At 47.1% G+C, this 23,171-nt stretch overlaps 3 protein-coding genes and 1 long non-coding RNA gene across 4 annotated transcripts; 2 read left to right on the forward strand and 2 right to left on the reverse strand.

The window, feature by feature from the left end:
• Positions 1 to 1,432: 1,432 nt before the first annotated feature.
• LOC112271591 lies at positions 1,433 to 2,299 on the reverse strand. The gene is made up of 2 exons (XR_002964840.1): positions 2,145 to 2,299; positions 1,433 to 1,685 (listed from the first exon to the last, which is right to left on the reverse strand). It is a non-coding gene; the product is annotated as an uncharacterized LOC112271591 (long non-coding RNA).
• A 6,556-nt stretch (positions 2,300 to 8,855) lies between these two features.
• On the forward strand, positions 8,856 to 10,345 carry LOC100846220 (xyloglucan endotransglycosylase/hydrolase protein 8). The gene is made up of 3 exons (XM_003573534.4): positions 8,856 to 9,243; positions 9,384 to 9,580; positions 9,664 to 10,345. The coding sequence occupies exons 1-3, from the start codon at positions 8,965 to 8,967 to the stop codon at positions 10,028 to 10,030; spliced, it is 843 nt and encodes a 280-aa protein (XP_003573582.1). The 5' UTR covers positions 8,856 to 8,964; the 3' UTR covers positions 10,031 to 10,345.
• A 3,834-nt stretch (positions 10,346 to 14,179) lies between these two features.
• LOC100846735 (xyloglucan endotransglycosylase/hydrolase protein 8) lies at positions 14,180 to 15,695 on the forward strand. The gene is made up of 3 exons (XM_003573536.4): positions 14,180 to 14,650; positions 14,743 to 14,939; positions 15,031 to 15,695. The coding sequence occupies exons 1-3, from the start codon at positions 14,369 to 14,371 to the stop codon at positions 15,455 to 15,457; spliced, it is 906 nt and encodes a 301-aa protein (XP_003573584.1). The 5' UTR covers positions 14,180 to 14,368; the 3' UTR covers positions 15,458 to 15,695.
• A 3,961-nt stretch (positions 15,696 to 19,656) lies between these two features.
• Positions 19,657 to 21,258, reverse strand: LOC100843474 (xyloglucan endotransglucosylase/hydrolase protein 24). The gene is made up of 3 exons (XM_003571517.4): positions 20,722 to 21,258; positions 20,375 to 20,577; positions 19,657 to 20,147 (listed from the first exon to the last, which is right to left on the reverse strand). Exons 1-3 carry the CDS (start codon positions 21,013 to 21,015, stop codon positions 19,769 to 19,771), a joined length of 876 nt encoding a protein of 291 aa, XP_003571565.2. The 5' UTR covers positions 21,016 to 21,258; the 3' UTR covers positions 19,657 to 19,768.
• Between the last annotated feature and the right edge of the window lie 1,913 nt (positions 21,259 to 23,171).

The raw sequence follows: 23,171 nt of genomic DNA on the forward strand, positions 1-23,171 counted from the left end.
AAACAATTCTCTGGCTGTGCAATGCGGGCATATTATTTCATTTGCTGTTAAACTTGAGCAGTGCAGTACTACTTTCTCCATCACATATTAAGTGACTTTCTATTACATGTATCTAGACGCTCTTTAGGTATAGATACATCCATATTCGGACAAATTTGAATCACTTAATATGAGACAAAGCGAGTACTATACAGTTCTCGACCTGTGATAATATATGTAGTTCTCAGACTTGTGATACAGTGCTGAGAAATATGCTTCATCTTTGGTTCTCTGTCAAATACTCCCTCCGTCTCATATTAAGTGACTTTCTATTACATGTATCTAAACGTTTTTTAGACATATATACATTCATATTTAGACAAAATTGGTTCACTTAATATGAGGAGGGACCGAGGGAGTAAGGTGTTATCTCTTGATCTCTTCACTCCACTTGATCTCCTTCACCCTCCTAACTATCTTAGCTTCTTCACTGATGCAATGTACTACATCATGAGGTAAACCAGAGCAAGATCAGCAAAAATGGCTAATAAAACGAGCCCAGCTGTCTCCATCACATCGGCGGCCCAATTTGATGCCCCATAACTTGCGCCTATATAGAATTATAAAGAATCATCAACTCCGGTGTCAAAGATCGAGGAAGCTAACGAAGAAATAGAGCGTTAACTTTTAAAAAAAAAATCACTTGTACCTTTATTCAATATCGAAAAACATTACATTACAGGTGCAGTGCCTTGGATCATGGACACAAGAAATTACAAAGTAATCCCTACAGCTAAGAATTAGAATGAAACCTCTCGAAAACATATTCTCCCTGCTATCAATCTTTGCAACACAAAATATTGTCCGGGCATCAGCAAAAATACTGCGATTAGTCTGGAGCAGTAACATCACCACTCGTACCCCTGCGCGATCTTGACTACCTTCAAAGGTTTCAGAAAGCCCCTTAAATCGCCCATCAAAAAAGATGAGAAGCGGTGAGCGTTGAACGTACTTGGACCGGGGATTATCCCTAAAAGTGCAAGTCGTCGAACCACATGAACTTCACCGGAACGCCAGAGAAGGACTCCAATATCACAGAAGATCAAACCAACAAAACCATCATGACACGCTAACAAAAACTCATCAAATCAATATGAAAGGATTTGCGAGTATAGAAACTCAAAATCCGCAAGATCGAACACATCAATCTGCGACGAGTAAAACTCTCTGGCCACGTGACACGCTGTCCAATAAGACACCACCGCAGAAGAGAAAGAACCAGAGTACTTTTATTCTTGACGGCATCGCACCCTTCGTCATAGCGTTGCCGATGAAGACCACAAGACTAATAATGCTAAAAACTGGATACATCTAGCAGTAACGGAGGTTTCCTCCACCTCACAATGCCAAGATGGCGGCATGAGGCGAGTGGAACCGGCAAATCCGGACGAAGTAGGCGTGCTTTAGAGCGTTAACTTTTTATGTCTGCATACCTATGTTTGATATTGTATCATTCAGCATTTGGCCTTGGCTTGACTTACACAGAATGATACTGCAGCAGCCATCTGTTTCGCCAGGTGGTTCTCCTTCTCCCCAGCTCAGATATCATATCGTAGGTACGACTCCTCTTTCATCTGCTGGATTTGGTGCTCTGCTTCATATTTGCACGGGTTTGCAGCAGATCTTGCACGGTGCTGTGTACAGAGCTGTATTCATCGAAAACGAGTTCACATTCTTAAGCACTGATCATATATAAGAAGAAGAATACTGTCATCAACAACAGAATCATATATACATACACGCAGGCACACAGCGCCGGACCTAGGTACACTTGGCTGCCAAGGACCCAGTTCAACAAAGAAATTGAAACACCTTATCTCAGTTCACATACATCGCGGCTAGGTAGCTAGGAAAGATTTTCAATCAAAAAAAGGAAAGATTTTCACAAGTATACTATGAAGTGCAGCAAGCAAACTAGGGGAGATGCATGCATATGGTTCAACTCATCATATCGGCCAACGATGGTTCAGAGGGATAAAAAAAACCTAGCTGTGAATATTTTTACCAATCAATGCTTCTTATTTAATTTCCGTATTCACTCTTTTTATATGTATTTCCTACTCTTCAAAGGAATTTGAACCTTCGATAGGGCAGGGCTTGTTTACCCCGATTCGGCCGCCGCCTCCCCTCGCTCCGCCGCCGCGCGCAGGTCCGCAACTGCACATTCTCCGGCGCGCCGGCGCCGCCCATGCGCGTGCTCGCCTTGCAACGCCGGCCGGCCGCCATCGTCCTGGCGGTGGCGAGGGTTTTCCCATTTCTGCTTGCTCTGGGTCGGGGCAAGGCCAAGGATGCCGATAGAGCCTGATTATTTTCTTCTTGATGGGCCTTAGGTTTTGGGCTTTATCACTGTTGGCCGCTGAGGGCCTGAGGCCGACAACAGCGAAGCCTGCTGCGCGTTCTAGGTCCGACACCCAAACTCTAGTTTTTCTTTTGTGGGGACCCAGACTCTAGTAGAGGTCATCTGATGCTGGGCCTATGGGCTTTATCTCTAATGCATTTGGGCTAGGCCTCAGCTTTACTAATACAATGTCTTGGTTGGAGCATGATAGCGTCGTAGCTCGAGTAAATTACAGAAAACCATCAAATTAGTGGCTATGGTTTCACATTGGTATCAGTTTTCGTTTTGGTGACTAAAAATCACCGGATTTATTTAACCTCTCGCTCGCTAGTGAATAAACACGTTTCTGATCGTTATGGTCCAAATGTCAGGCCACCGTGTCTTCCAGCGTGTGGCACCTGTACGGACCGATCAGGACCGAGCCATATGGGACCTGTTTGAATACTCTCTTCCTCGCTGCCCTGGCCCTCTCCTCTTCTTCCTTGCTCCCCTCCTCCACCTGCTGCCGCTTCTCCTCCCTCCGGCCGGCGAAGAACCTGTTGTAGCAGTCCCATTCCTCCACAAGCATCCCTCGCTCTTCAAGGCAAGGAGCTTCTTGAAGGGCGGGCGCGAGCGGCGGGCAAGGGGGCGCGGGTGGCCAGGCCACGCGCAGGCGATGGGTGGCGCGGCCGCACGGAATGGTGGGCGCGGGCGGGCCGTCGAGGGGGCGCGGCCGCACGGGACGATGGGCGTAGGCGGCACGGGCACACGGGTTGGCGAGTGCAGGGGGGCCGGCGAGGAGGCGCGGCCGCACGGGGCGGCCGGCGCAGGTGGGTAGGCAAGGTGGTGTGGCCGCCGAATTAGGATGGTTGCATGCCACCATGGATTTGGAGGTTTTGGTCGCCGTCCATGCCGCTCCACGGTGGGGGCCAACTCCCGCTAGAACTCGCCCTCCTCCATCAACCTCACCGCCATCCCGCGCGCAGACGGCGACCTCGCCGCGTTCCACTACCTCGGCCTCAACGGCAACGCGCTCTTCGGCCCCGTCCACCCGGAGCTCGCGGGACTCACCAAGCTCGAGGAGCTCTACCTTGGCTAAGTACGAGGATGGGGTGCCTCCCGAGTTCGGCACGCTGGGCAGCTTCGTCCGGTTCGACGTGAGCAGCTGCAATCTCACGTTAGTCCGACTTAGAGAAGAAGGCTACGGCGTGCGGCGTCCAAGGAGGGAGGAGAAGATGTGCATTCGCCACGCTGTCACCATACTGGTGACACTGTGCCAAGCCAAGCTGGCCTAACCGTGGACCCTCGTTGTTAATTTCGGGGTTATTCGCTAGCACTCGACCATTTAGTACAATCCGGTGGTTTTTAGTCATTAAAACGAAAACTGGTACCAATATGAAACCCTAACCACTAATGTGGTGGGTTTTTTTTTAATTTACTCTTGTAGCTCCATGAAGATAACCAGGGATTAATTTGGATCAATCGACACTAATCCACCAACTGCCTCATTAAATTAAGATGATGTGGCTCCTTGAGCAGCCAATAAAAAATAGATAGCGAAGAACACTTGTATAAGTTCACAGGCCGAGGCGGACACTAGGGACAGCGGGCAGCAGCAGGTACGCTTCATCCTTGGTCTTCCTAAGTTGTACGAGAAGAATTCCCTAAAAAAAAAATTGTACGAGAAGAAGCTCCCAACATGCTCTAATGGTGCTGCCGCCTGGGGTTAAGATATGCCAGACGCCATAGCTCGCCACATGGGCCTCCTTTCGTAAGCCGTTTCCGTTCCGGTGATTGCTCCTATCCCTATTTCGGGGGCCCATTTCGTTAGGAGTGTCTGCATTCCATGTGAGCGGAACTCCTGAACAACCACGGTCACGATCAAATCGGCATGGAAGGAGAGAGGGATGAAGTGATCTTTGCACCTAATCTTGTCTCGAATCTTGCAAGGCTACGGCCAGACGGTGTCCACAGATTGAGATTGGTGAAGCTTTTGCCGGGCTCAATGTAATCCGAAACGAGTCAACTTCAAAGGTAAAAATATATTCCCACCACTACTTTTTTTCTAAAGTCAAACTTCTTAAAGTTTGATCACGTTCGTTTTTCTACCAACATCTGCGGTTCTAAAATTATTTTATTATTTTCATCATGATATATTTTCATTATATACTTTTTTGATATCTAGATGTTCATACATTTTTCGATAACTTGATCAAACCTAGGACAAAAGTAGAACTTCTTATATTTATGAACGGTGGCACTAGGTACTTACGCTCACTTAAAGCCATGGCCAAATTTTGTATTTCCATGATATGCAACTTTAGCCTAAAATTTAGGTGGAATCAACAGGCTAGTTTAGAAGAAGTTGAATTTTGGATCATCAATGTAAACCCAAAACATCCATATCCACCCACACGGAGGGAGTATATGAGTAAACGGGTATATTAGTTTTGTATTTTCATACTTGTACCCACTCCCTAATTTATTCCCATTTATGTATGTGCATGTAAAAATTATGTCACAAGTTCGTGTCCTAATGGAGATTTACCCGACGGGTGTGCATGTACTGAGTACCCATTGCCATTCCTAGTTTTGCCTCATGACTTCGACCCTGAACACACGTTTTTTTGGCAGGGCAGGACCATCTATTTCGTTGATCTATATTTGGACCATATAATTTGATAAGCGCAAATTCTACAATTCTTTACAAGTCATTTACAGATAGAGACCTACGCAGTAATTCCGGTTTTGGCCGATGTTGCAGCATCCGGAGGAAGAGGGGCCCGATTATCCTAACATGTTAGTCCCTAGAGAAGGTTTTGAGGACCAGCAATCAAATAAAAATCTTCAGCCATCTAATCTAAAAGGATTTTAAAAAAATGCATTGCTGGCCTAAATAATGTATACCAGCATAACTCTCTCTTTATGGCTGTATATCTAAAAGCTCAATTCTGAACCTTCAAAGAAGGATCACCACGAATGTGTGTACAGGGAACTCGAACGATCATGGCTTCCAAAAAACGTCCAAGCCCACAACCACAATCATTAGGCGCATATATGTAATCCCATGATCCCTGGCAGAAGAGATTGTGCTGATGCTACTTTAGTGCTGGTGCATAGAATAGCTAGCTTAGCCAGAGACTGATGAAGTGGTTGTAATGCGTCGTGTGTCGTTCGTTTCTGTCTCCCCAAAGTCGTTGCGCTGGTGCGCTGGAGACATGTGCCTTGCGTTCACTCCAAGGAGCCGGGCCAATCGATCGAGTTCACTTCACCAACCACACGCGTGTACTGCCTCCGTGACTCAAATTGCTAAGAAAACGTTTAGATACATATAATAGAAAGACATTTAGATGTATGAGATGGAAAAAAATAGACGTGTATAATACTATGCACCGACCGGCCGGGGCGCAATCAGACGGTGCAGCCCTGTTTCCTAGCTGCGCTGCGTCCCGCCGCGTCCACGTACCCATACGCGGCGTCTACTTCCATGTGCACACGCACCCACCGGCAGTATTGCTCGAGCTTTGCGCCTACCACGGGTCCAGAATCTAGTTGGGAACGCGTAAACTATGTTGCATAAGTATAGTTTACAATAACCTTTTTGGTTCCAAGAGCCACAGCTGTGGACTCTGTTTCTCTTTCGTTCTCTCCTGGCCGGGTTCGACTGGCATAGACTTTTTTGCTTCTTAAATTTACTATTCCTAGAACATGTCACCTCGGCGGTTCCTCACGCTTTCCTTTCCACCATCCGGTTCCATTGGCACGGAGGTCAGCAGACCACCAAAACGCGGCAACGGTGGCATATCGATGCTTTCCACCATCGTATGCCAGGTTGCCAGATGATGCATCCCTGTACATGAACATGACCGGTGAAAAAGTGATAACATAAGACAGGGCGAGGGCTGACTCAAATGGCAATGTGCCTACTTGGTCATCGTGAGAAGATAACTACAGCATAGAGTACTGTACACAAAAATTTCTGGACAGTATCGGACTGCGAAATCCAAGGAAGAAATAGAGAAGGATTCAGTGACATAATTCACCTAACTTTAGGTAGCTGACATGTGGGCCAACGGACCGTGGGACCCATATGTCAGCCACTCAAAATGAGGTGAAGTAACCTCACTAAATCCAGGTCCGGAAGAAACTGGTTGGCCCCGATGATTCATGCATGGGCACCGGGCGGCCGGGCGGGATGGGTGATTGGGTGGTAGGTCAACACCAGATAGACAGACAAAGGGACCAAACGGGCACCCACATGCAGCAGCAAGGCAATTAACGCTCCAAATCAAGCACCATTTTGCTCGCCAAACGGCGCCAACAAACGTGTCGATTAAGCGACGCCCACACTCCCTGAACATGCATCCGCTCGATCTCTCTCCCCTGTGCCGGCCGGTCATGGAATGGCATGGGCCAACCAACCATGCATGAATGGATACATCCCCGTGCATTATGGCCCATCAATCCCGCTCCAAACTGTTGTCGCATAGCGGCATTAAGGGTATGCCGCATGCACAAGGTGATTGGTTGGTTAATTGGTTCACATTCTTCCCTCGCATGCTCTATTTGGAACTGTTGGACGTACGGAAGCTAGAATGCCGCGCAGCTGATCGATTGCGCTCCTTCACCTGATGCATGCAAGCTTGCCGTAGTTGGGCTATCTTCTTCCACACTTACGAGTAGTACCGGCTAGTACACCGAGTAATTGACTGCATTACGGCAGACGTGATTCAGTTTTGCCGGTACACGCACAGTCAGACGTTTGTAGCGAACGGGCCGGGTCGGACACGACCGTTACGGTCGACCAAAGGGGGAGAGACGTCCCAACGGCCGGCCATCAGCACGACCGACCAATTTGGTAACCATCGACACGACCAAGGGAGAATCGCCATCGCTCTGCATCCGGCACCGGCATCGTCGGCACGGCCTTATCGCTGATACAGTACTGCTACGTCGCCACGTACTCGTACGTTTATACGTATCCAGCACCAGTGACCACCGAACCGCTGTAGTACGTGCGGGGACCCGTGGAGATGGACGGCCAGCACGCACAGCGACCGCGCAACGGCATTCATTCTGCGGCGAGGGCAACTCGCAAACCACCGTCAGTCATCACACCCGAGCCGCGACGCGCGCTCCAAAACACGATATTCCTAGCTAGCCAGGCGCACCACCGGCCGCCGTCCTCGCAAAATCTACGGAAAGATCGAGCGGTTAAGATGGCCGGGGAGAGTGCAAGTGAAGCCACCAACGAATAACCAATCAATTACTAGTAATATTCCCCCTGGCTATTAGTAGCAGTACTGATCAGCAATTAGTGGCCTGATTTGATGCCAATTGAGCCGGAGAGCTCACCAAACGCTGAACGCGCCCAACCGACGAGCTCGAGCGCAATAATTAGGTACCGATCAGCAAAAGTGACCTCCATCATTGTGCGTTGGTACTCCCTCTTTTGAGATAACGGATCGGCCCATCATCATGCATGTCACTTTACATGATTCTTCCACATTTGTTCGTTAACCTTGCTCATAATCGACAGGTCTCGTTGTGGTACCTGGCTAAAATTAGAACTTCAGCATAGCATTCAATCAAGTTATCAAGGCAGCATTCAATCAAGGCAGCACGGCGCTGCGGTAAGGCACTAGTGTGTGCGCGCATGAGCGATTCTCTTATGTAAGCCACGGGTTGTTTACTCCATCGGGCACATGGCATAGTAGAGCCATGGACACAAAAAGGGAAGCTCGCTTTTTGTATGTACGTGTGTCAAGTAGAAACTGAAAAAGGTATATTGCTAAAAGTAAATAACCCGTTAGACAACTTCCTTGTGTGACGTTTACTACTCCATCGGTTTAATAATTTTTGTCAAAATACTATATAGGAATGAAAACGTCCATTTTTAAGCAAATTTGAGACAAGAATTATGAGATGGACGGAATAGATTACAAACCTAAGTAGGCAACAACCCAAACACCATGCAGCTTTGTTTGCTACGAGCCTACCACTCCAGCTGAACTCGTTAAACAACTTCCATGCCACTGTTTTCATGCAGTTTTTTTTTTGCGGGTGCTGTTTTCATACAGTTGATCACACAAATTAGCGATGTAATTAGTGGAACATATGATCATTAGGCCATTAGTCACATACTAGTACTTTAAGAGATGCGATTCAAGTTTCAGCGGGGAAACATCGCATTAATGGCTACCGAAAAATCGTTGTACAAACATATATGCGCTTTGTTCCGGTAACAAACACATCAAACAAACCCCACGAGGAAAAGCACACCAAAGATCAGTGCGTCCTCGTGCAGGATCACCATAACACGAAAACCAAATACACACGTCCCCGGCCCCGAGCCGACAGAACCACCGTTCATTCCCGTGTGCCGCATCCTTTTGACGAACAAACTAAAGCGTGCTCAGCGGCGGCCCCCACCGCTACCGGCCGCACCAAGTATAGCACCCGAGCACCGCCCAACACGGCACGGCAGCAGTATAAAGCCACGCCCAAACTCTCTCCTGCTCCAACACACCACAGCACTGCACTCTCTCTCACCACCAACACAGAGGAATTAAGCAGAGGAAGATACAATCCGAGTAGCAGCCCACAACATGGCGAGTTCATCGTCCGTGCTCGGCCTGTCCCTGGCCGTGCTGGCCATGGCGGCGGCCGTGTCGGAGGCCGGCTTCTACGACCGGTTCGACGTGGGCGGGTCCGGCGACCACGTCCGGGTCACCGACGACGGCAAGACCCAGCAGGTGGCCCTCGTCATGGACCGCGGCTCCGGCGGCGCCGGGTTCACGTCCAGGGACAAGTACCTCTTCGGCGAGTTCAGCGTCCAGATGAAGCTCGTCGGCGGCAACTCCGCCGGCACTGTCACCTCCTTCTACGTAAGCAAGCTCTTCGCCCTTTGCCTCACCTACCTCTACCTGCCCGATTTTGTCTCTCCATGTGAGTGTGAGGACGAAGTGCGTGACCGCACACTCTGTTTTGACTCATGTGTTGTGTGTGATGATTGATGATGATTTAGTTGACGTCTGGGGAAGGGGACGGGCACGACGAGATCGACATCGAGTTCATGGGCAACCTGAGCGGCGACCCGTACGTGATGAACACCAACGTGTGGGCCAGCGGCGACGGCAAGAAGGAGCACCAGTTCTACCTCTGGTTCGACCCCACCGCCGACTTCCACACCTACAAGATCGTCTGGAACCCCAAGAACATCATGTATGTATCCCAAATTGCTCCTGAAATTCCTGATTTGATTGTTGCATCCTAACTAACGAAATGGGTGCTGTGGATTGAATCAGATTCCAGGTGGACGACGTGCCGGTGAGGACGTTCAAGAAGTACGACGACCTGCCGTACCCGAGCAGCAAGCCGATGACGGTGCACTCGACTTTGTGGGACGGCAGCTACTGGGCCACGCGCCACGGCGACGTCAAGATCGACTGGAGCCAGGCGCCCTTCGTCGTCAACTACCGGGAATACTACGCCAACGCCTGCGCCAGCAACGGCGCCTGCCCCGCCGGCAGCGACGCCTGGATGAGCAAGCAGCTCGACGCCAAGCAGCTCGGCACCGTCGCCTGGGCCGAGCGCAACTACATGTCCTACGACTACTGCGACGACGGGTGGCGGTTCCCCAACGGATTCCCCGCCGAGTGCTTCCGCAAGTGATCCGTATATCCATCCATCGTTGGATTGATCCATTTATTCCCTTCTTTTACTGATGAAAAGTTGCTCTTCTTCTCCATTCGATTCGACGGACATTCGTTCGTTGCCGAGGTTTACCTGCGTTCTGATGCTCCCAATTTCCATGTACATGTTGCCATGGGTTATTTTCTTCATTTCATTGTCACAGTCGGAGTTTTACAGAGGGAAATTGAGGTGAGTTATTTGTGGGTTTATGTTGGAGAGAGTGAGGGATGCACATGTTGTGGTTATTTATAAATAAACCATGAATGAATTATACTACTACTTATATACAGTAAATATGAATCCTTGTTCATCTCCCTTGGGAGAGATATCGTTTTGGATGGATTCCCTGTAGATGTTATCTTGAGAGCTGTCGTCTTCGCTAGATTCTGGAGTTGAAAATTGTCAGTGTGTGCTTGGAAGCAGACAAGTGACACGGCTTGCTGCGTGCCTCGCTGTTGGAGTGTCAGGTCGTACACATTGAACGCCGTAGTTTAGTCAGCTCTTCCATGTTCAAGATGGCAGTTGGCACGTTAGTTGCCCGTCTACTTTCTGTTCTGTGTCGGTAAAATTCGTACGGTTGTTTAGCCTGGCAATGGGGAGGCGATTTGGATGACCTCAGGGGCGGTGCAGAGTGGGGTCGGGTAGCTCTTGGCCGGCTAAATTTGAATGGAAATGCAACATGGTAAAAGAGAGAGAAAAGGTGGAGTTGAAGTTCAAAACCAAAGAGAGAGAGAGAAAAAGAGGGGAATAGAATTCCTCACAAAAAAAGAAAGAAGGTAAAGTAAAACCGATGGACATACTAGACCACCTGTCTTATCTTAAGTAGGAGTAGAAGGGAATTTTTGAGGATTAACTTTAATGTGTAGGATTTGTTTTCTACAAAGAACAATTAGATGGTCGGTGCTTTATCTCTATCATATATCGCTTCAAAAAATGTTGTTCTTGCCCCTAAAAAGGAATGTTTTTTCTCCAGTACTCATGTGTTTTTACTTCCCATGATAAACCTTGGTTTCTCAAATTGCTATGTCTAAAATTGGGAACGGTCATTGCTCACTCCGTTTAGAAAATAGTTATTTCTTTAAACGGTGACAGCCTTGTGATTAAGATACTCTTACCCTCTTGGGCTCGTATCAGTTTTGATGTGCAGATACAGTGATTTCTGTCAGTGACTTAGTTATTTCTTGTCCATTCGAGAATTAACAAACCACTATATATGATTAGTTAAGAATCCAGAGTATATACATCTCAATATTGTGTTTTTCGTGTTCCAAAGCGCTCGCTCTAAGTCTCGCATTCGAGCTGAGAGAGGCACCATCAGAAAGATTAAAAGAACTCAGGACAAAACAATTGTGAAAACTAAAACTAGTTCTCTTTTCTTTAGTGACAGAGGGTCGACAATGACAATGATTGGCAGAGATTTCAAGCATTTGTGTGCTAAAGTGGCTATGACTTGAGTCAGTGGAGGAGAGAATAATGCTTATCTTTCAGCTCAACCTCCATAATGGCATATCAAGATGGCCTTGGAGTCCAGGAGAAAGCTACAATTGGGGCCATTGCTGCACTGGATGCTGCATGAATGGCATAAAGCTTGTCTACCACTTGCCTGCGAAATGTATATAACGTAGTGGAATGCGATGCTTAAAAGAAACTGTTCTATTGACTAGCTGTTTTATTATGGATACAATTTGAGCAATACCGATATATTACTACAGAAATATTTCCGCTTAAAAAAACTACAGAAATCTTCCGCGGGACCTACTATATAAGGTGTCCAGCACAGTTTGGGAAGAACAAACAATGTTTTGTCTTAGATTTCTAATAAAAAATTCATAATCAGTATACCTAAAATTAGTTATTTTACAGTTACCTTAAAATTATCAGAATTGATATACCCATATGATGTCCAAGAGTCCAAGAAACCGCTATCTAACCGATGAGCATGCGACCCAATCGTATTCCGGCCACCCATTCTCGGCAGCTATTCCTTTTTGTAACGGCCATCCAAGTAAACTTTGAGAAAAGTACCTTTATCCCCATGAACATACCTGATCATCGTTCTCACAAACTTGTGGCAGGCCTCTGTGCTCCCCTATGACCCGGCACCATTTTTTTCTTTGACATCCCACGCCTTCTTGGGGTTCTGCCCTATAAACAAATATTCGGAGACCACGTGGCAATCGTGGACTCGTGGTAAGTTTTCTTCAAAATCTGAATGTCAGCAAATATTTTGGATCACTTTCAAAATATGGCAAAGATCTCATCCTTCTATATGCAAACGCCCCATCTCTGCTCTCCGGCCGACGCCATGGCCCATGACCCAGGTGCCGCGGATGCGTGACAAGCGTTACGATAAAGCTTTGTTTCTGGGCTGGTGAAGCCTGTTTGTGATTGTGGCCGTAAAGGCGTTTGCTCCAACGCATGCAAGCTAAAGAGTGGTTCGTTTTAGGTCTTTGAAAACCCACCACTCGAAAGAAAAAGCCTGCTCAGCGTTTCGTATGAAGCTGGACCATGGGTTGTCAAGTTGCCAACTAGCAACTTTGTGGCTCTCCTAAAAAGAGTAAAAAAATAACGGTAATTGTAACTAACGCAAGCTTAGCCGTGTGATATGAACCTCCGATGCGAACTGTGATGATGCATGCCTCCCATGCGAACTGTGAATAAACTAGCAACTTTGTTCATGGAATTCCTACATCATATGTATTGTAACCCATTCTATGATCCACGGTCAAGTCAAAAAATTGATAATATCCATCATATGTCGTCGTTAATACAATGGATCCTGGCGTTACTTCAAAAAATTGCATCAGCTCCAAATCTTAACAGAAACTGACAAGAACGACAATACTTTTGCACAACAGATTTACTATTGAGGCACCATGTGGCACGGTCAATTCATAAGACTCTACTGTCCCTTCTTCCTTGTTTTTTCCTCCACCAAAGCTTTATCTTCTTCCTCCTTTGCGTCACATCTCTCTCCCCTTCTCGCTCCGCACGCCACCACTGTCGCGGGCTGCCGCTACCGTTGACTTCGCGCGCGCCACTGATTTGGATCTCGCCGTGTGGCACCCATCATGGTTCATCTGCCGTCATGCGCCACATTCAGGAGCTCGTTTGCCGCCACCGGGAGGCGCCGTCCAGGGGTCTCCTCCAGGATCTCGTTGCCAGTAAGCCCCACTCCTTTCATCTTCTTCTTTTTTTTTCAATTTTTTCAAAGTTGAGAAGCAAAAGTGGAAAAAACCAAAAGCCGCAAAAACCAAAAGTTTTAGAAATGGAAAATCTAAGAGGATGAAAGAAAGACAAAAATTTAAAACTTGCACCAACAATCCCAAAATAGGTTGTCAGAATCAAGCACTAAATAGCTTCATAACTAGTGGATATAGATATGGATTGTGGTCCATATATAGTTTCTCCCTCCTTCGAGCTGCCCACACGCTCAAGTTTTTTCTGTCGCTGAAAACCAAAGCATCTGCTCGATATTGTAGTCTCGTACGACCTCGATTGATGCTTGCTCCTGACGCCTCCTTCTAAATCTCCAAACAGATTTGTCCTCAAATTAAAAACCTAGCGACTACTCATCTGCCCCCTCATCAGGTTGGAGGCGACCAACTGAGCGAGCTATGCTCTCCTCCGCGCTTCGGCGCTTCCGCCGTTCCGTGACTGGGCACGTGTTATGTTACACACAAGAACACAACGTCTCGGTCAATCACTCGATTAGAAATGCATGTAAAGTTGCAATTTAGCCAACAAATTGGATAACAATTTTAAAACAACCAGTGTCAAAATTCTGGGCCCGACACTGTCCAGCCGTCGCTCTAACAACGGAATGAACAATCTGGAAAAAGGAACTATCGAAAGTACAGTACATTTTTTGCTTCTTCTTTTTCCAATCCAGAGTGACACTCACACGGGATGCAGCAGAGACATTTTTTGCTTCTTTCTTTTTCCAATCCGGAGTGACACTCACACGGGATGCAGCCGCCTCGCACACCTGCTCTTTGCTTGTGGATTCGGGCATGTGGTTTCGGACACGCAGTCAAGCCCCCCAGGGCTGCTAGCGCACGGCACGGCACCGTCCGATTTCCGGTGTGCAGAAACGTTCCGAACCTTCGCTCTCAGGCTCTCAGCCCCCAGACAAGGTCATGTGCGTGCGCTGCCGACGGCCCACCGCCAGCGGCGCCGAGCATCAACAAAGAGCCGAGCATCATCGGTTAAAAGGGAAGCCCCGTTGCGCACAACACTGACACCACCGCAAAGCAGAGCAGTAGTTCATACTGTAACAGCAGAACAGAGCAAAAAACAGAGGAAGCAGAGTGAGCCATGGCGGCGAAACAGCTGCCCCTCCTTGCCGCACTGGCCGTCCTGGCCGTGCTTGCTGCTGCGGCAGCGGCGGAGTACAACTTCGACGACCAGTTCGACGTGATCGGCGAGCGCGACCACATCCGGTACAAGGCGGAGGGGGAGAACCAGCAGTTCGCGCTGGAGCTGGACAAGGTGTCCGGGTCCGGCTTCAAGTCCAAGGCCAAGTACCTCTTCGGCGAGTTCAGCGTCCAGATGCGCCTCGTCGACGGCAACTCCGCCGGCACCGTCACCTCCTTCTACGTACATCCATTTCCCCTCTCTCTGAACAAAAGGCATCTTTCTGGAGGAGTTGAATCTCGTGCTTACAACTTTTTGGTTGGATTTTGTTTTAGCTGACGTCCGGTGAAGGCAGCACCCACGACGAGATCGACATCGAGTTCATGGGGAACAAGAGCGGCGACCCCTACGTGATGAACACCAACGTTTGGGCCAGCGGCGACGGCAAGAAGGAGCACCAGTTCTACCTCTGGTTCGACCCCTCCGCCGACTTCCACACCTACAAGATCACCTGGAACCCCAAGAACATCATGTAAACCACCCATCCTTCAACCAAAGTGAAATTCGATTTGTGAGGGACTAATTCCAAATTCGAAATGTGAAATTGAAACTAAAATTGGCAGATTCGAGGTGGACAACGTGCCGGTGCGGACGTTCAAGAAGTACGCGGACCTGCCGTACCCGACGAGCCGGCCGATGACGGTGCACGCGACGCTGTGGGACGGCAGCTACTGGGCGACCCGGCACGGCGACGTCAAGATCCACTGGAGGGGCGACGACCCTTTCGTCGTCTCCTACCGCGAGTACCACGCCACCGGCTGCGTCGCGCACCCCAAGGCGCCGCCGCCGCCCAGCAGCTCGAACTCCACCAAGGTTGAGGCGCCGCCCACCAAGTGCCCCGCCGGCTCCGACGCCTGGATGGACCGGGAGCTCGACGAAGAGGACCTCAAGACCGTTGCCTGGGCCGAGCGCAACTGCCTCTCCTACAACTACTGCGCCGACGGGTGGCGCTTCCCCAAGGGGTTCCCCGGCGAGTGCGGCCGCGACTGATGAGATGATAGCGCGTTTAGCTTCAGATCGAATCCTTTGGTTTGGTAGTGCGCCCGCCCGCAGAGATTAAATTGGATTGAATTAATTTGGTTCTTAATTACAGGTTGTTCTTCTTCTTGTTCAATGTTCATTCGATTGATTGAGCCCGTGGACATATAAACATATTACTCCGTGTGTGAAATTTCCCGTGTACATTTTTGCCACCGTCGTTGTTCCTGAAACCACCTTGCTGTTTGTTTCAAGCCTGAGCATGAGAGCGTAGCTGCTGTGTCAAGGATGTAATTAAACCTGTCACGGATGAAAATATAGTTAATTAATCTTTTCTTATGTCAGCCATCTTGTTGCATGTTCTCCTTCGCTCTTCCGAATTTCTATGGACGCGTAGCCGACTTTCTTTATTTTCTAGATAGATAATGACGGACGCGTTTCCGATAGATTCTTGCAAGGCTGATGAATCATGAGCGTGAGTGGAAGCAGACAAGTGACAACTGTGCGCTTCGCTGTTCTGGTTCTCGGTACCCGGTAGTGCGCATTCAATGAAGGGGACAGCTGTACGTTGTCCTGACCTCAGCTCTGGCGGTTGGTTCCGGATCTACCACTCTTTGGAGTGTACTGATGAAGAGGTAACTTGAATTGAACACAGTTAATGGGGAAACGGTAAAAATCTTGCTCTTATTTAAAAATAGATAAATTGATGATTCATAATCTGTTCTGGGACGACTTGAGCTTGGTCAGCGGGGGGTCTACCGGTCAGAAGGGAGGAGATTTTCTGCCGGTTTAAAAGGAGGTTTATGGATAAAATACGTCAGACAATGCTGAGTAAGAGATTTCGGGCAAAGAGTTGTTTTTGGGCACGAACCGACCATTTGCATGTGCGGTCCAAGGCGTGCTGCTGAGCAGGAATGGCAAGGATTTGAAGGAGCGGATGAGGAGAGAATAATGTTATCTCTGGATCAGACCTTCCAGCTTTCAGCTCAGCTGGGTTCCAGAGTGGCTAATCGGCCGACGGCGGTGGAAGGGGACCAAGAAGCTGTGACAATGGCTACATTGCTGGCTTGATGAATTAGACGCTACTCGATGAATTGGACGCTGCAATTGGATCAAAGCTTCTCTGCTACTCGGTCTCCATTTTGATTTTTGTTGCCCTGCCTGTTTTTTTTTTCGCTGGAATTGCCCCGCCTGTTTTATCTCCACAGAAAGCTTTTTGTATGAAAAGGAAACGCTTGAGTTATACAATGCTTAGGCATCTTCAAGGATAACATGTCAAATGGACATTTCGCGTGTGACTGGATAATTTGACATATAAACACCTACCGCCTCCTTCAAAGAACACATGTCAAATGTGCACCTTTCAAATTGTCCACACCCAATTTCTCTCTCAATTTTATTATCAACAACTATGTTTATCAATTTAAAGATAAATAGTAGAGTGCAAATACAGTCAAATGGCATGGTCAAAATATCTTGAATTTACAAAGTTCAAACATCTCAAATGACATAGTTACAAAAGTATGCAATATAGTGCATCATCACAAGACCAAATGCCATGTCATGCCAAAATATTTAGTCACCGAGGGTTTCATGCCACCATTTTGTCTTCGCATGCATCCGTCAAGCTCGTGTCGTCCAACATGACCCTTTGACTCCTCGATGAATCTAACGGAGCCAACTTCTTCGCCCTAACTCGCCGCGCACGTTGCTTCAATGGTAACCCTATTCGTCTCAAGCGCAACCTTCTCCTTTGACATCTACATGAACTTTGTAGTGTTCATCCTTCTTTTCTTCCCTCTTTTCATTCATCTTCGCACTTAATTCTTTTTGTTAAACATATATCCATCCACCTAGCAATTGAGGGACATGTCAAAATTATGTGGTTTCTCATGAAAAAGACTTTTAGAAATAAAACCGTTTCTCTTGTGCACGGGGGGAAATAAAGTATCACGAGCGTGCAAGTGTACCTAAGTACACACATAAATAGGTAATCATGTGATGTATTAACACATTTTGAGAAACAAAGTATCGCGAGCTAGCGTGCCCAATATAATGATGACGGTGTGTTCTGGTTCATCGTGCTTCAAAAGGCTCAGAATTAATTACGTCTGTGGGTTGAGTCCACGATGTGATCAATCACATGAACAAACACATACATACAAATTATTTGGCCAGAGACACTAACGTGCCTTTTTCATTTTATCTCTCTTTCTTACGTGCTTTTTGTTTTGCCGGGTCGCTTTTACATGTTCGAGGTATGCTATATGCTGGTTTTGGACTGATGTCAAACATCAGATCCTCCATAACATTCAATTGTAGGGATTGTTTGCTGTGAGGTTTGCTGACACTTTCAAATCTGAAATGTAACTAGGGTGATGGCTCCATGTAATAACATTTAAATTCCTATATGGATGTCCATCGTCAGTGAGCAACCAAACCAATCAAACCATTCAAAGCAATTTCACCTCTTAGCTATGTCATGTTTTTAGTTACCATGCATTGCCCATGTATACCAGTTTGCCCTCACGCAGCGCACAAGGGGCTTGAGTACAATTAGGTTAAACAAAGTACATACACAACGTAACATTTCATGTAACTAATTAAGAAACCTAAGTAGACTCATACAAGATTAAGTCTAACAGATGGATCACATCTGATTAAGCCATTGAAATAGTCGTCGTCTTCAAGTCTCATCTTCTCCATGCACGATAATTCATATTTCATGTATTTTTGTGCCTATTAATTCATATTTCATATGATAAAGAAAATAATTCATTTTTTCTTCAAAAAACATATTTCATCCATGTATTTTTGTGCCTATTAATTTTTTTTGTTAATTCTTTTTACTCAGAAGTTGCAACAATACTTGATTTTTTTCTTATATAATTCCATTATTAGGTAACTAATTTTGCACTAGATAAATATTTAGTCTTGTGCGATATTTTTGGATTGAAAATACACTAAAATTGTTTTTTTAACCCAACGTTTGCGCAAGAAACTTATTTTTTTTTCAAAAGCCCAAGTATGTTTTAGTGAGCAACCACACCTAGGGAAGCCTAAATAAAGAAAGTGAAGTCTCGGATCGGAAATTAGAGAGCTATGAAGAAAATAACAAAACTTGTGTTTGTCCATTGGATCTCAGATCAAGACAAAATGTGATTCTTTCTTACCAAAATAAAAGTGGCAATTGAGTGCTAGACACACCCTAATTGTCAGTCAAGGCCTTATTAGTTTCTTCTCACCATGTCGAATATAAGAGTAGCGATAACATTTACATGCAAAGCTAATTGTTTGGTTCAAAAAACATGCATCACCTATCTTAGCACTCTATAAGTATAAATATTGAATACTGGAAGTTTCCTTTATGGAAAAATATCCTTGGTTTGTGTCGACCGGCATTTTTTTTAATATGTCTAAACTTCTTAGGAAAATATCGCTCTTCTAGGCTATTCCAAAGTTGTTGATGCTAATAATGCTTGATTGGGGGACATTGGTGAGGAGACAAATTTCCATCTATAGAGCAATCTCTACTGCAACTCTCACAAGCATTCCATCTCACTCTATTCAAGACACTAAAACAAATAGTTTGGCCAGGATGCTAGCATGGTTAGGGGCTCTGGTGGAACCCTTAGGACCTGGATTCGACACCTTTGTGAGGCGAATTTTCAGGCTCGGGTTTAAAAAAAATCGCCTCATCAATCCCACGACAAAGCACAGGTCTAAGATTTGATCCAATCTCACACGGATTGCAATGCCGCTCTATACGGGTGGGTCTGGTTCAGAAATTTTCAGGATTTCGTGAGCAGTTCTTCTTCTTACAAAGAAAATACTTGGGGGTTGTCTTAAGTTGTCTACTCCCCGCAGGTCTTTTTTTCCCGATGCTAGCATGTTAACACCGATGTTTGTTTTATTTCAAATTTGAGCTAAAATGCCCAGATGCAGGCAACCCAAAGATGATATTGTGGCCTCGGCGATGCAAAGCAGACAACGAAGCAGGCAGGAGGAGGGGGTTTCTCTTCTGGGCCCGTCCCAACTCCCAAGCGGCCTGGTTGGGAAATTGTGAAGGGCTGCAGGCTACCAAACGTGTCAGGATGGCATAGGATTTGCTTCTTGCCGGCCGCGTGGAATGGTTGTTCCGGACGAGGAACGCAAAGAATGCCAGTGCATCACACAATAAGAATGACAGCCAAGATCAAGACGCCGAAACAAGAATATGAAAGAATTATGAATCTAGTAGATGAGAGCAAACAAACTAATGTACAAAGACACCATTAAGCCAACGACACACATCCCCACGCACGCACGCACGCACGCATGCCATCAGTCCGAGGTGCATTCCTTCGGCAACTCGGAGCCCTGCTTGTACCGTTTCTCATCCTTGCAGTAATCGTAGATCATGTGCTTGTCTCGCGCCTGCCGCAGCGCGTCGGCGTCGAGGCCCTCGTCGAAGCGCGTCGACTCGGGCGGCTCGTCGCCGCACCAGGCCACGCCGGGGGACGGCTGGCACCACGTCACCCGGAGGTTCCGGTAGCTGGCGAAGAAGGGCGCCTCGGACCAGTCCGTCTTGACGCGCCCTCCCTGCGTGGCCCAGTCGTCGGCGTTCCACAGGCTCCCGTGCAGCCGCATCTTCTGCCACGTCATGAACGGCATCCCCGCCCTGTTCTTGAAGTTCCGGATCGGCACCCCGTCCACCAGGATCCTGCACGCACAGGGACACGCAAATTTCACACATATTGATTTGGGATGCAAATTGTGTAAATGATTTTGTTGTATACTATCCCTCTGGCCTCTCATCCTAAATTTTTGATTCAAATTTGCCCAAATAGTAATGTATCTATTCTTAAGAAACGTCTAGATACATGTAATAGATACATGTAATATTTCAACAACAATTTACAATTTAGGATCGGAGGGCTAGGGACGCACGTCATGCGCTTGGGATTCCAGTCGACGGAGTAGGTGTGGAAGTCGGCGGTGGGGTCGAACCAGAGGCGGAACTGCTCCTCGCGGCTGCCGACGCCGTTGGCGAAGACGTTGGTGTGCAGCGTGTAGGGCTCGCCGGTCACGTTGCCCAGGAACTCCAGGTCCACCTCGTCGTGGTAGTCCCACGGCACGTCCTCCGGCATCAGCTGCACCCACACGCATCAACCAACCAATAAATATACCCTTTGGCATGCAAGCAAATTAACAGCGCTGCGCGCATTGGGGGCGGTGCGGTGACCGCGCCCAGAACGGGAACGGCATCAGCATATCGGCATGGGGTGGGGGCTTACGTAGAGCGTGGTGACCGTGCCGGCGGAGTTTTTGGGGACGAGCATGATGTCGATGTCGAAGCGGGCGTAGAGGTATGCCTCCTTGGTGTGGAATCCCGAGCCGCCCCGGCTCTGGTCGAGGCAGAGCGCCAGGGTCTGCAGCTCGTCGCCGCCGCCGTCCGTGTAGAAGAAGCTGTGGTCCTGGCCCCAATTCACCTCCACGTCATCGTAGATGGACGCCATTGCCATCTTCTGACCCATCGCCACGAGCACCAGCCACAGCAACAGCGAGCAATGCTCGCGAAAGGATGCCATGGCTAGCTAATTGATTCTGCAATCCAGAATGTCCTGAAATCTCTCTGCCGGCTTTCTTCTTCCGTATCTTCTTCTTCGTGTTGCCGCTTCCATTCGATCAGATTGGAATTTATAAGTTATAACCAGCGGATCGATGGAGGTGATCTCTCTGGATTGGAGGCGAACATGCCATGCCATGTTCTCTCGAATGTTTGCATGAGGCTGGGACACGGCATGCATGTTAGGATCCAAATGGAATGTTAGGCTGGCTAGCCAGTGCATTACATACATACATTCGCTAGATGAAATGGCTTAATCGGAGCATGCAAGGGAAGGGAGCTTCATTATTTCCATGGCGGCCCGCTGACCTCGCTACCTACCCAACCTACCTGCATGCATGCGGATGGCTTCATCAGGTACCATGTTTCTTGTCGGGAAATAGCAAGCTACACACCGCGTGCTAGGCATGGTTTATTGAGGTTGACTGGTTGGTTCTTATTACGAGGGCTATATCTGGCAACAAGGTCCTAAAACATTTACGGTTCGTCACAGGTCGCTGTTGACCGGCCCTAATTGGCTTTTCTGCTCAAGAGAAGCTCTGAGAATTTTCACTAATTCTGGCAATTTCTAACATTTCCCATTTGTCTGGCACACATATCATTGCGGTGAACTGCATGCAGGCTTCACAATGATCTCTGAAATTACAAACACGACTGAAGGAAATATTGCTTATTGATTGATCCATGTGTAGTTGATGTCAAATAAATCTACTCCGTAGAACATTCTCTGCGGCGCAAAATAACCCAATTAATTAATTGATGTCAACGACAACCTAGCTAGGGACGTACGACATTCTCTGCAGCGGACGTAAAACATCATCTGAAGCTTCGGTGTTCAAATGGCTCCGCACATGTTCCATGATCAGAGCTAGCAGGAAGCTGCCAGGCAACGCGGCCACGGCGATTTCAGGGTAACATGGGCGCTAACATGCACGCTAATGTCAGCGTTCTCCGTCTCTCTGGCCTCTCCATCGAGTCTCGACGCGTACATGAGTTGTACGTACGCGTGTTTGTGACAAGTTTGTGTAACTTGGAGTTAGGACAAGTTTGTGTAAAGATGGTGAAACTAGGAACCGGAAAAGGGATGTAAATTACCTGGAACTGCAGAACATACAGTTCAGTTAGGCTGTCATTAGGCTGCACTATGGATTATGATAATCTACATTTCAAAATGATTTTGCCTATTTTGTTGTTATGCTAACCCATTTTTTCTTGTTCCCGTGTCTGATTTTTCCCAGCTGATTATAGATCAAGTCTCACACAAGTAGATTTTTTTCGAAAAGGAAGGAATCTCTTTGGCCTCTCCATCGTTCGACGCATAGAACCACTACATTACTGCAACGTGTCATACAAAGCATCTAGCATTCATAGCTACAAACCCGTGACAAGGCCATTTCACTACCAGTAAACACATACTGCATACTCAATAGGGTGGAGTATGACAAGTTTATTGTGAGCAATATTGTAAAGAACTTCAAAATTGATCACTGAAGGGGCTTGTGAGTTGTGCCCAACCACACATCCTACCAAAATCTGATCATCATCCCATATTCACAGTAAAAGTCTCAAACTGCATGAAGGTTCCTTAACTGTCATCAATCCCCAAAAGAAAGGATAAGAAGTGAGTTTTTCTTCAACATGAGACATCTTTCCATTTTTTGGGCACTCACTCAAGTTGATGCGAAAAAAAAGGTTGCAATGTTCATTTCAAAAAGGAAAAAAGTTCATACCGGTAGGAGCCCTGTTCGTTTGAAAAAGAAAGGGAAACATGTAGCTGCTACATGCATGGACCTGTATAAACTTCTCATTACATGTTCTTTATATTAATATTATGGATTTTCCGCTACAGACCGGGCGTTCTCCTGGATTGTTTTCCGATAAAAGCTCAAGTAACAAATGTATTATTTCACTCTCCAGGTACATAACTCCTAAATAATCTTTTTTTCTGCAAGAAAACTCCGAAATATTCTAACACTTGATTTTTTTAATGTCTGTTTATCTCTTTTTTGTGTGGTTTTGGAGTTATGTTACATATTTTATGGTACGAATATGATCGACCCCAGTTTTATACAGCTTGCGTGAGCAAAGCTGAAGGGGGTCAACAACTGTCAAAAAAAA

This window comes from Brachypodium distachyon, chromosome 3, assembly GCF_000005505.3.
Source record: "Brachypodium distachyon strain Bd21 chromosome 3, Brachypodium_distachyon_v3.0, whole genome shotgun sequence".
NCBI lineage: Eukaryota > Viridiplantae > Streptophyta > Magnoliopsida > Poales > Poaceae > Brachypodium > Brachypodium distachyon.